Below are 13,963 nucleotides of genomic sequence, written 5' to 3'. Positions count from 1 at the left end.
TCCTGCAAAACCTATGACCTTTGTTGGAAACATTTGACTGAAACATAAATGTAATCTACAGTTTGCGGTTATGAGAACTTAAGTGAAAATGATTCAGAAACTAGATAGAAGGATCATTCCATCTAAAAATGTTTGTTCAGCTATAGATGAGGCCTATAGGGTGGTCACTTTTTTTTTTTATATCTTTTGGGAAATCTGGCAGTAAAAGTATTCTGGCTCTGCTTCTTCCAACTTTAAGACTTCTCCTGTTGGGATAGCAAATTCTAGAATCTACTATAAACAGAAATATCAATATTAGATGGACTTATCCTTCAAAATAATATAGATAGGTTTGTCCTTCATATGAACATTAGGTGTTGAAAGTTACTTGACAAAGGGTATTGACATCTTTATTTACCAGGAAGCATGGTCATCTGGTGAAAGCTTGTGCAGACACCTGCAGAAGTAGTTAGATGGACCTGGGTGTAGTATCGTGCTAGATTTGTTTTGTATTATTTATTTGCAGATGGTTTTGAATAGACTACTTGTGAGTTTACTTTGTAATAAGTGTCTTGTTTGCAAATACCTTTTATGTTCAATGAGTTTCCAAAGCTTTAAACCAGTCTTGATGTCATAGTGCTTCTAGTTACACGCTGAGTAACAAGTAATTGCTTATGTTTTTTTTGGATGTTGACACAGACCATGCTTGAGTAATGCTGTCAGCACTATTCCTCCTGTGTAATGGGGGATTTGGAAACACAGCGTAACACTTACATCATGCGTCTGCCTTTTCTTTGTCTTATCCACCAAGATTTTTTTTTTTTTTTTTCTTCCACTCAATGAGTGCCTCTGGAGTTGTCTTCATTCCATCTTCTAGGACAATATGTCTCTGTGCTCAGGCACATCAGAAGATGGTCGTTCAGAGGGATCCACAGCGGCTCATGAACTTTGACAGGTACTACGAAAAACACCTTATAGGCTTTACTGTGGGTTTCAGAAGTTAGTTTACAGTGTAGGTTTTTTTTTTTTTTTGTTTTTTTTTGGGTTCCTTCTCTCTGGATATTGAAAGCAACAGTGCTTCCACACCATATAGGTGACAGTCTTTGTAGTCTGGTCATGGATCTCTATTGCTACCACAAACTTAGTAAAGCTGTCCACCATAATCGGAACTTGATGGTGTTGGTTCTCTGATGGGTCAAGTGTAAGAAAGTTAATGGTCAGTATTTCCAGTGGGGCAGACATGTACCAACTCAAAGGTGAAATCCAGCCTTAGCCCTCTTCAACAACTGGAACAAACCCACACAAATGGCTTGTCTCCTGAACAACGTACACTGTTTCCCCGAAAATAAGACCTAGCGTGATTGTCGGTGATGACTGCAATATAAGCCCTACCCCCCAAATAAGCCCTACCCTGTTTCCCCGAAAATAAGCCCTACCCTGAAAATAAGACCTACAAGGACTTTAACTAGGGTTTATTTGGGGGGTAGGGCTTATATTGCAGCCATCACCGACAATCCCGCTAGGTCTTATTTTCGGGGAAACAGGGTAAACATTTAGTGGACACCCCAGTGTGGGTGAAACGGAGAGCGTTGGGGCTCTTGACAGTACAACCTAAAAGGTCACTGACCATTCTTGGGGGGGGGGGGGACATTATTCTGCGGTGTTGTATACTATCCCCCAGGACAAGATGGGACCACTCACTCACCAGTTTATTGGTTTTTGGTAGTAGCAGTAGTTTTCCTCCAGGACTTGGCAACCGCCATAACTGTATCACCTCTATTAGGCCCCTTTCACACGGACGGATAGAATTGTGCTTTTAGCTGCGTTTTCTACCGCAGCCAAATGCACACAATGCTTTCCTATGACCCCATTCACACACTGCGTTGAGCTGCGTTTTGATTACCTGCAGTTTTGTGCGGATAGAAAAAATAGAATTGACTGCATCCAGGAGCGATTTAGCGCAGCTATCCGCACATAACCGCAGGTAATCGCAGTGCACTGGGTCAGCTGTGGATAGCAGCGCCGAGCTGGCTTGCTCATCGGGAAAAGAAAAATGTTTTTTCCTTTCCCAATGAGCGACAAGCACGGGGATCCAATTTGGATCCCCGCCAATGCCAGGCACTGTTTGGTATGAATCTTGAGGGGGAACTCCACGCCAAATTTTAAATAAAAAAACGGCATTGGTTCCCCTCCAAGAGCATACAAGGCCCTTCGGTCTGGTATGGATTTTAAGGGGCACACCCCTACGCCGAGAAAACGGCGTGGGGGTCCCCCCAAGATCCATACCAGACCCTTATTCAAGCACGCAGGTCGGTCAAGAAAGGGGGTGGGGACGAGCGAGCGCCCCCCCCCCCCCTCCTGAACCGTACCAGGCCGCATGCCCTCAACATGGGGGGTTGGTGCTTTGGGGCAAGGGGGGCGCCCTGCGGGGCCCCCCCACCCCAAAGCACCTCGTCCCCATGTTGATGAGGACAAGGGCCTCTTCCCGACAACCCTGGCCATTGCTTGTCAGGGTCTGCGGGCGGGCGTAGGGAGGTGCCCCTTAAAATCCATACCAGACCGAAGGGCCTGGTATGCTTTTGGAGGGGAACCCGTGCCGGTTTTTTATTTAAAATTTGGCGTGGAGTCCCCCTCAAGATTCATACCAAACACAGTGCCTGGTATTGGCGGGGATCCAAGTCGGATCCCCGTTCAATATGAGTCGGTACCCTGTCGGGTTGCTATGGAAATGGCAAACCACAGCTAAATGCAACCGCAGCTAATCGCATTGTACAAATGCAGCTGATCGTAGTGCCTGGTGTCTTGAATTTCACAGAAAAAAAAACATGCTTTTAACTGCGGCAGAATAGCCGTCCGGGTGAAAGATGCCTTCGAGGAGCAACCTCTGGATCCTCTCTCTGTGTCTTTGAACAGTTTTATTCCAGTACATGAAGAGACTCATCTGATGCCTACTCCTTAGGCCTCCCTTTTAGACAAGTCAGGGATTTCTATGGTTTTCACATCTCATTGAGACCTGGCTAGTGGGTAATGTGATAGTGTCACAAGGAGAAGTCAAACTTCTTTAGACAGGCTGCCTATTTTGCTCCAGAGTGCCAAGTGTATCTGGAGATGCATCAGTGTATTGTTTTCCACAGATACCTGGAACCCATCTCCTGTCAGATACTCAGAAGTGACTTTCCACACCAAACCCAACAGCTACAACTTAGTTACTGTCATTTTGCAGGGTTTCTCTCAGCCATATGTAGGCTTTAACTGGTGTAGGGAGATGACCCTCTCCTGGCTGTCTTGTACTTGTGAGAGTTTGGTCCCCAGGCCCCATGTTGGTGGTTGTTGGTTGTTAGCCAGAATGGAAGTCCACAAAGGCCAGCACTGGAGCCAATATCAGCTGCTGCTTAAGGAAGTCAAATGCCCCTTTGTTCCAATCCCCATTTCTCTTTACTGTGCCCCCCTCCCCCATTTGGCCTATCCAGTATAGGAGCTTAAACTATAATATGTTCCCAGCCCCAGAAAAAATCTAACTTTGATCAGTCATTGGGGGCCTTTTTGGAATCTGGTTACCTTGCACCGATGCATAACTGCTGGTACCCAGTGCAGTTTCCAGAACTCTACACAATCACAAGAATTAGATTAACCACTTCAGTCCCGGAAGATTTGGATGCTGAACGACCAAGCCATTTTTTGCGATTCGGCATTGCATCGCTTTAACTGATAATTGGCCGGTTGTGCGGCGCTGCACCCAAACAAAATTGACATCCTTTTTTTTTTCCCCACAAATAGAGCTTTCTTTTGGTGGTATTTGATCATCTCTGCATTTTTATTTTTTGCGCTATAAATAAAAAAAGAGCGACAATTTTGAAAACACTATTTTTGTACTTTTTGTTATAATAAATATCCCCATTTTTTTTTTCTTTAAAAAAGCAAATTCCTTCTCAGTTTAGGCCAATATGTATTCTTCTACATATTTTTGGTAAAAAAAAAATCACAATAAGCGTGTATAGAATGATTGGTTTGCGCAAAAGTTATAGCGTCTACAAAATAGGGGATAGATTTATAGCGTTTTTATTTATTTTTTTTTTTTTACTAGTAATGGCGGCGATATGCGATTTTTATCAGGACTGCGACATTATTGCGGACACATCGGACACTTTTTTGACACGTTTTTTGGACCATTGGCATTTATACAGCGATCCGTGCTATAAAAATGCACTGATTACTGTAAAAATGTCACTGGCAAGGAAGGGGTTAACACTAGGGGGCGATCAAAGGGTTAATTGTGTTCCCTGTGTGTGTTTCTAACTGTGGGGGGGAGGGGACTGACCTAGAGGAAATGACAGATCGTGGTTTCTAGCTATTAACTCGCGATCTGTCTCTCCTCACAGAGCAGAGATTTGTGTGTTTACACACACGTCTCTGTTCTGCCTCTCGTGCTCGCGACCGCCGGTCATGAGCATCGGCAACCCCACAATGTGGTGGCGTACGCGCACCTGCTATCCCGCTTAAAGGGACCAACGTATAGCTACGATGGTTCGTGGGATCGTGCCGACCTGCCGCATTATAATGACGGCAGCTGGTCGGCAAGCGGTTAAGGTCATTACTCCTTAAGTCCCCAGAACAGCTTCCACCTTCCAGTTTCCTCTGGACACAGTCCAGTGAGTGAGACTGCACCTCTCAGAACCAGGTCCCTTGTGGTAAGGTTCTGCAAACAGCTTCTTTCAAAGTCCATCCAGGCCCTCAGCCCTGACACCACTGAGGCCTCCAGAACAGCTGTTTAGTCCATGGGCTGCCCAGGGACAGGAGCCCCTCTGGCTCAGGAACCCTGCTCCCCACTGTTTCATGTACAAACAAGGCCAAGGATAAATCCAAGGGAAAAACCAAGCTTAACTTACCGACCAGCCCTCAGACAACCAAATAACCTGTCTAACAGTATGCGTTTAAAAGCAGGGGTTTAGTCTGCACACATTTTGCAAATGCATGCGTAAGCCACAGAGCCTCGTCAAGGCACCCTGGTATCTGTGGTACCTAACACTAACTTATAAGTGTCCCCACAGTGGAGGCACATGCATTCTGATGGATAGGTGAGAGCAGGTGGACTGAAGGGGAGCCACACCTTCTTAAAGTAAAGGTACAGGGGCACACTGAACACCCAGCTAATAGCACAATGGCTGCAGAGGTGTCAGTGCGTTGCCTGAGCAAAAAACCTTGGTGATACAAAAAAGACGCCACTTGCTCCCATCTATAGTTGGCTATTGCAGTAAGAAGCATTGGAAGGCTAACAGGTACAAACAAGGCCAAGGATAAATCCCAGGGAAAAATTTTTTTTCCCTGGGATTTATCCTTGGCCTTGTTTGTACCTGTTAGCCTTCCAATGCTTCTTACTGCGATATCCAGCTATAGATGGGAGCAAGTTTCGTCTTTTTTGTATCACTCCCCACTGTTTCTGACTATTTATTAACATTCCAGCCCCCCTCTCTGGAGATTGGTTGGAACCTGATAAATATTCAGGCTGGTTGTTTGTTTTTAATCTCCCTCCCACAGCTCTGGAAGCTTCTTCCAGAGGCAGGGAAACAAAATCAAACTCCCAGTCTGTGAAACTGAGCAGACCAGGCTAGATGTGTACATAGTTAGGGAAAATGCTTTCTAATGCCTGCAGTAGACTTATCCCATCTCATACAGGAAGGTAGTGGGATATGTTTTCTGTGGATTTGGTCAACTATAATGTTATAGGAAACCTGTGATAAATGAAATATGTAGGCTGCCATTCTTATCTCTAGTTGCCTAGCAGTCATGCTGATGACTTGGCTTCAGTACTTTTGAATCACTGACCTGGAGCAATTGTAGACATGGGGATTTTTATGTTATACTTCATTTGATGTAAGCTTGCTTATGTGAGTAGGACACAGGTCTACTGAAGCCAGACAAAACCAACACTAGCATCAAAAGGCATCAATGGCAATCCCCATATTTAATTTATGACAATTCTACATTAAGGAGACTGTCTGCTGCTGAGATATTTATAGGCCCATACTTGGGGCTAGTGGGACATCCTGGTTTCTGGAGACAACCATTAAGCTCTCTTGCTCCCTTACTCTCCCTTACTTGCATACTAAATGTATGGTGTGTTGACCTACGGTGACCTAGCCATAGATGGCCATTAACAACTCCCTGTATTCTCGGTAGTTGGTCTGTGGGTAGTCCTTGCTTGTTCTATATCATTTGCATAAGGTTTGCATTGTGGCTTTGGTGTTGCTCTGTGAGTAACTAATAAACAAAAATAGTCGCGCTAATCAAAGCTAGTGAACAGAATATAAAACTGAAATCTTAAAGCACTATGAATCACAAAGTGTTAGGAAATCTATATAGTACATATAAAGTGAAAAGTGATTTGTGAAATAAAGTCTCTGAAAAATGGCAAATAAAAACAAGTTCTATGATGGTAGAGATCCAGAAAGATGGAAAAGATTCTCAGAGCTTTCACCACCACCATGGGAAAGAGATGGAGCTCTCCATGTGGCAATCACCCAAAGGAATGGAGACTCTTCCCGGAAGGAGTGGACCTCCTGTTGTAGAGAGGAGACACACTCCTGCAGATATAGTCCTCTTCGGGGTTTGAGATAGGTCTTGGCGCTAAGGTGCGTAGGCAGACTCAGGTCGTCCTCCTCGATATATGGCCACCGTCCATCCCCCTTCCTTGAAAGCACAATCTCCCAAGTTAGCAAGGAGCATATAGAAGAACAAAGGCTCCTATAGTGCGTTATTTTTTAAAAAATACTGGTTTATTGTATAAAATCTCTGGATGTACAAACATCATAAAAAACACTTGGAAGACATGACGTCTTTCAGGTGCCCCTGGAAGATGTCACGTATGATGAAACATGTTGGGCGGAGCTACGCGCTGATGCCATCACACCCCACCTAATCGCGGAAGTGCAGGTGTTTCGAATTTTATTGCCGGCAAGTGTTTTTTATGATGTTTGTACATCCAACCAGAGATTTTATACAATAAACCAGTATTTAAAAAAACAATAATGCACTATTGGAGCCTTTGTTCTTCTATATGCTCCATGCTAACTTGGGAGATTGCGCTTTCGAGGAATGGGGATGGACGGTGGCCATATATTGAGGAGGACGCCCCAAGTCTGCCTACACACCTTAGAGCCAAGACCCATCTCAGACCCCGCAGAGGGCTATATCTGCAGGCATGTGTGACCTCTCTACAACAGGAGGTCCACTACTTCCGGGAACAGTCTCCATTCCTTTGGGTGATTGCCACATGGAGAGCTCCATCTCTTTCCCATGGTGTTGATGAAAGCTCTGAGAATCTTTTCCATCTTTCTGGATCTCTACCATCATAGAACTTGTTTTTATTTGCCATTTTTCAGAGACTTTATTTCATGAATCACTTTTCACTTTATATGTCATTATATGTACAATATAGATTTCCAAACACTTTAGTGATTTATAGTGCTTTAAGATTAAAGGAAAAGAAATTGCGCTAGGTGCATAAAAAAGTTGTGAAAACAATGAAGAAAAATCCTGCTGCTGTACACTATAACCCCGATATGAGGGCACAAAAAACAAAATATAATTTAGAAAGTGCAGCGCTGGACATGTGAAGTGAATTATGAAATTTGATAAACAAATTAATAAATTAATAAAGAAAATTAATCAAATAAAAAACAGTGATACAGTTATACGTGTTAATTATGTGAGGTGTTTCTTGAAACGTGAACATATAAACAAAAAAAGGAGTCTTTCCTTATAAAAAACTTAAGAAAACACATAAACGTCCACAACAGTGTATTTAATACAAGTGTAGATTTCAGGGGTACATTCTTCAATGTTCCATGTTGCCCACCACCGAATAGAAGAATGAAAGGCTTACCAGAAAGCCTGTGACCGCCCTTACTCAGGGGGGTCAAAACAGGCTTAGTAGATATGCTGAAACCGCCACAGGGATACTCCAAGGGCCACCGATGGATAGGTGCGTCAGGAATCCTCGCCAGATAGCCGACCAGCCAACAACCGCTGTAGATGTTCTCCTGAGTACTATCCTCTCATGGGGCAAGCTGTGTGGCACCTTTCCTTCCTTTTTCCAGCAAGGGAAAAAGTCAAAGTCAAAATAATACATGCAATGTATCCTTAGATGTATTATAAAGAGGAGATGGGTTTATAAAGGGGACCTAGCGAAGTAGTCCAGCTCATGTAACAATATAGAAAACAACTTTATGTAACACCAATCTAAGCAATACAAAATCCACTACACAAAAATAAAATCAGATCTGGCCAATTATTAAAAATGCAACCATGGCAGCTGCAGGGAAGTTATGTAAACACTTCCCCTCCCCTCTCCCCAAAAGAGAGAAAAATAAGTGTATGAGCCCCAATGGGGGGCACAGTCTACATAGACCAAATCAAAAACAAAGTTGTTTAAAGTTGAATTTTATTCCAAGTCTATTAGAAGATCTTCTCATGGGTGTACAGAAATCCAAATCACATATGGACAATGTTGCTCCTGTATTGCCAGTAGTATAATTCCTTTGGGCTGTAGCATGAAATCAACCCATATAAATGATGCGATGGGCTACTGCACGTGGTTAATGGCATTTAAAGTGATACTAAAGTCTCAGTTTTTTTTTTTTTTTGTGCTAAAAATAACAAACATGTTATACTTGGCTGCTCTGTGTAGTGGTTTGGCACAGAGCAGCCTAGATCCTCCTTTTCTCGGGTTCCGCTATGGTGCTCCTGGCCCCTCCCTCCTGTTGAGTGCCCCCACAGCAAGCCGCTTGCTATGGGAGCATCCGAGTCAAGTGACCGCTCCATGTCCATTCAGACTCAGACCCTATTCCTGGCCCTGCCCCCTTTTGTCTCCTCATTGATTGACTGACAGTTTGACAGCAGCGCGGTGCCATCTCAGCCAATGAGGAGGGGAGTCCCGGGCAGCAGAGAAACTCTTACTTACTTACTGGATCTAGATGGGGCTTAGGTAAGTATTAGAGGGGCTGCTGCACACAGATTATTGGTGTTAAATGAAGTTGTTTTATATATTGTTACATGTGTGAGACTACTTCACTAGGTCCCCTTACAACACATCTAAGGCTACATTGTATATATATTTTTTACTTTGATGTTGAGCCCAGTCTGGTTTTTATTTCCTTTTTTCTTATACATGAATGCACAGACAGTTCCCTCACAATAGAACTTAAAGTTCATCCATTAAATAGTTTTTTCCTTTTCCCCCTTACTCTGTCTTGAGGACACATTTTACCCCCTTTTTTCCTTAATCGGGGTGGAATCAGCACCTGTGTTAGCAGTGGCGGCTCGTCGGTCGGTGCACGTACCCCATCCATGGCGGGCAATCACAGGCGGCTTTCCCGGCTCTCCTCTGCGGACATCACGAGCAGCTGCTTCTTGCCCTGCTCGGCGGCTTCCGCCTTCTCCTCGGTGGTCAATCAGAACGCGTCTCCTTTTGGCCAATCGGGAAACGTGTCTCAGACCTGCGCTTCCTGATTGGCGGAGAGGCGATTCAGTGTAAGAATAGGGAATATTCTTTCACTATTCTCACACACCTGGGTGGGCTCCGAGCGCATTCTCAGCACTCTGAGCCCACCCTATTTTGAAGTCTATTAGAGCATCTGGCTCTAATCAGTGCTTCAAAAAACCATGCACCCAGCGTCCTAAAAGGGACAGGATACATGGATAGGGGGGTGGTGGCGATGGATAGAGGAGGTGGCCCCCATGCGCCCTTAATGAGCGGGCCGCCCCTGTGTGTCAGTGAGGTAGAGTGAAGTTGTTCACAAGCTGTGAGTAAGTGTGAACTATGGCAACTGAGGTGCTTGTTGCTTGTAACTTGGTTATTAATCCTGCGGACAAGGGGAATGGTATTGCCTTTCTCAATCAAACAAGTTATTTGAATGAGATGGTACAATACTCTATCTGACAGAGAAACATACAATGTGTGTTGCCTAAGAATTCTGGTTTGGATTATAAGGAGTTAGTGAAACTGGTGTCCAGTGGTTACAAAAAAGGTATCCTTTAATAAGAAGAAACATTCATGATGATCCCCTCAATAGTAAGGGTGCCAATGTATTATCTTCCAAAAATTCATAAAAACATGACTCCCCCCCCCCCCCCCCCCCCATATATAAGGCGTACATCTTTATATATCAACATAGGGCATCATGATGGAATGGAGGTTGTTGAGTACTATATGCATAGGTTAGAGACAATTCCTTCTAGACAGAAAAAGTTTATTTTGGATATATTGGAATATGCCATGCATTATAACATTTTTTTTTCGGTTTATTGGCACATACTTTTTGCAAGTCAAAATCGTATTATTTGCAGTAAAGCATATGGTGCAGGACCCAAAGTGATACATCTGGTGATGGTATCATTATGAAAATATTACATCTAATTCATGTTTTTTTAAATATTTATATAGGATATGAAGATGTTGACTGGGTAATAAAGAAGAAAACAGTTGGCATCCTTAAAGAAGCAACTTTTGAAGAGGAAGACCTGGAATTACTTTCAAGGGCGTGAGTAGACCTGGAGAACGATGTGTTGGCACTGGCTTTGTGACAGGCCTTTAGGGCAGCACCTATAAGTGGGTGTAAAAGTACTGATGAAGGATTAAAATGCTTTAGTTAGGTTTATCTGCAGGCTGAATAGGAATATTAAAAATATAGGCCAGCCATACCACCTACATGTTTGATATGCTGCCAGCTTTTTGAGTTTAATCCAAAGTGTTTTGCCTGTCCATATACTGTATTTCAAGAATATTGTCTATTGGATTTAAATAACATATTTACGTTAATAAAAGTTTAACAGGAATGCAGAAGTTAACAATTTTCCTACTGCGCACTGTAGCTTTACTATATATATTTGATTCTGCTCTTCTGAGTATGGGAGCGTGCGTCAGCTGTGCTGTAATTAGTCACAGCACAAGCCGATCAGTACACACATAAACACTGGTTAAACACATTTAACCCTTTGATCACCCTAGCAGTTTAACCCCTTCCCAGCCAGTGTCATCAGTACAGTGGCCATGTATTTTTTTCACCGATCACTGTATTCGTGTTACTGGTACCCACAACGTGTCAAAAGTGTCAGTTAGTGTCAGATTGGCCAGCCATAATATCGCAGTCTGTCTTTAAGTCACGGATCGCTGCCATTACTAGTATAAAAATAAATAAGAATTCCAGTATATATACCATAGTTTGTAGACACTAGAACATTTGTGCAGACCAATCAATATATGCTTATTGGGGTTTTTTTAACGGCCTAAATTAATAAAGAAATTTAATATTTTTCTTTATTTTTGGGGATATGTTTTATAGCAGAAAGTAAAAAGGTTATTTTATTTTCAAAATTTTCGGTCTTTTTTTTTTTGTTTATAGGGCAAAAAAATTAAAAACCTAGTAGTGATCAAATACCACCAAAAGAAAGCTCTATTTGTGGGAAAAAAATATACATAAACTACATTTGTGTACAGTGTTGCATGACCGTGCAATTGTCAGTTAAAATAGCGCATTGCTGTATAGCAAAAAATGGCCTGGTCATGAAGGGGGGGTAAATCTTCCATAGGTCAATTGGTTAGAACACTGTTTTATTGGCCTTTCAGTGAATGAATCAGCATACAATCTGTTCAATCAGGGACCAATGCCTTCAGATTTTGGATTCCTACTTTTTGGGGGACTCTGTCATGGGTGGCAAAGGGGTGGGGGGTGGGGGGCAAACTAGTGCAGACACCTAGAGGTCAGAGGAAAAGCTTCCTGCCCCTGTGCTACTGCGTATTCCAGTTTTTTGTCAGTGAGGCCAAAAGGGGCCAGTAGGAATGCCTGTCTTTCCTACAACAAAACTTTTATGTAAGTACTGTACATAGCTCTGCCACTTATCACTGCTTCAAGCCTCCACCAAAAAGTGTGCAATCCCCACTGTTGCTACTCTACAATCTTATCCGTCACCACTAAACAGTCCCTTCTAATGCTGCTCCGTATTTTTCCCTATCACTACACCACAATCCTTTCTAACAGCATCATCATGATTGGCAAATACCTTCAGCACATATTGCCCTTTCTTATATCCTCTGCTACACACATGGCCCACCACCCCATACCCTCTTCTGATTTTGCCTACACATATTGGCTACCATTCCTGTCATCATACCCTGAACACTCCTCTCCTAAAAACACTGGCCACTGCCATACCCTCCACACTCCTTTTCACATACCGCCTACTGTCATACCCTCCACACTCCTCTTCTGCTTATACAGCCCACATTATACACTTCACACTTCTCACCTGTGTATATATATCTATCTATAGATATATATCTATCTCCCTGCTGTCATAAGCTCCATGCTTCCATCCTTCACATACTGCCAGCTGTCTTAACCTCTGCAGTGCTCTGCTAAACATCTGGCCCACCATCATACTCCCTGCACTCCTCTACTACACATCTTACTCAGTAAAACAGTTCTTCAAAATCGCTTGTAATATCTCATAAATTGCCCATTCTGGAATGGGCATATACATATTTATTAACAAAACAAAAGCAAGATAACGTGGAGAAAGGAGTTTGGTATGGTATGTAATAAACTGAGGTTCACTTTGTCAAGCTAAAATCTAGACCTAAAGTGATTGTAAAATAACAAACATGTGATACTTGCCTGCTCTGTGCAATGGTTTTGTACAGAGCAGCCCTGAACCTCCTCTTCTGGGGTCTCCTGCTGCCACTCCTGTCTCCTCCTCACTTCTGGGCTTCCAATAGGGAGCCATTTCCTATTGGGGACTTGTGCATGCTTAATCCCGAGCATTAAAGTTAAAAAAAAAAAAAAAAACCTTTTACCTATACAACCACTTTAAAGCCTAGCTAAACCCAACAAGAAAAATGTAATATATTTTACCAGTGCCTAAATGTGGAGGGTGCATTACTTTTCCGTTGTAGGCTTCTTCACCTGTTTATACTGCCATAACTTTCTATCCTCACTACACTGCATCCATGGAGGAGCAGCTTTGTAACCTTAGGGCAAAAGTACAAAACTCCTCCTCTTTTCTTCCCCATAACATAGGGAAGAGGAAATTTGTTGTCCAGAGATGGCTGGAAAAAATGTAACTGAGAAGAGTGCAGTGCAGGCAGAGAGCACAGAAGCATCAGCTCACAAGATTTCTGGCAGGGTCAACAAGTATATTTGTGCACTTATGAACAGATATAGCAACACATTTTTAGATGTTCTGTATATTTAACAGACACAAAAAGAGAGAAAATTATGAAGGTTCACTGTTAGGATCCACATATACCTTTACTAAGCTGGAATTTCAAGAATTTACATATTCAAAACACATAGTAAAAAAGGTTCAAAACCTGTCGCTGACCTCTGTAGCTTTATGTACCGTGAAGAACAACAACTTAAACAATTTTAGTGCTGAGAGAACAACTTGAACAATTTCAGTGCTTTTGCTGGAAACTGTAAATGATGTTGTTGCAACATGGTTGTACTGTACTATGCTTTATAATATAATATTCCCTGCCTGCTCTCATGGAAAATAAATGATAAGAGAGTATCCAGTCCACTGATGTAGCGATGGAAAGCCTGTAAAATATTGTAATGAACCAATTCTTTACTGATTATATTCAATAATTATTCATGTCATTTTACTAACACATTATTTTCATACTTAGTGGTTTTCCTGGAGGACTGGACCTATAATCGCTTCCTCTCACAATGGCATCCATTGATCCATATCAGTATATAATAGTAAGCATATTTTTTTTCTATTATTTTAGGATGTACTGTATACGTCATTAAAAAAACTGCGAGGAAACCTGTTAAAAAATGCTAAGAGTTCTTTAATGGCAAATGCAACAACTGGGAATCATTCTGAATCTTTGATTTGAGGTCTTTCTGAACATTCTGTATTACAACTTTATATACTGATTTAACTTTTTTCTTTAAGGTATTTTTTCAATATATAAGTGAAA

General features: G+C 42.4%; 1 protein-coding gene across 1 annotated transcript in view; it reads left to right on the top strand.

Moving 5' to 3' along the window:
* The window catches only part of PLA2G4A (phospholipase A2 group IVA), a 396,740-nt gene that overhangs the window by 95,895 nt on the left and 286,882 nt on the right, over nt 1-13,963 (top strand). The window contains 2 exon segments of the mRNA XM_073592869.1: nt 10,421-10,517; nt 13,664-13,739. Of these exon segments, the coding sequence (XP_073448970.1) occupies nt 13,707-13,739 (33 nt within the window). The 5' untranslated portion in view covers nt 10,421-10,517; nt 13,664-13,706.

The sequence above is a fragment of the Aquarana catesbeiana genome, linkage group LG07, assembly GCF_042186555.1.
Source record: "Aquarana catesbeiana isolate 2022-GZ linkage group LG07, ASM4218655v1, whole genome shotgun sequence".
Lineage (NCBI taxonomy): Eukaryota > Metazoa > Chordata > Amphibia > Anura > Ranidae > Aquarana > Aquarana catesbeiana.
Note: the sequence above shows the minus strand (reverse complement) of the source record. Positions and strands in the feature narration are given on the sequence as shown.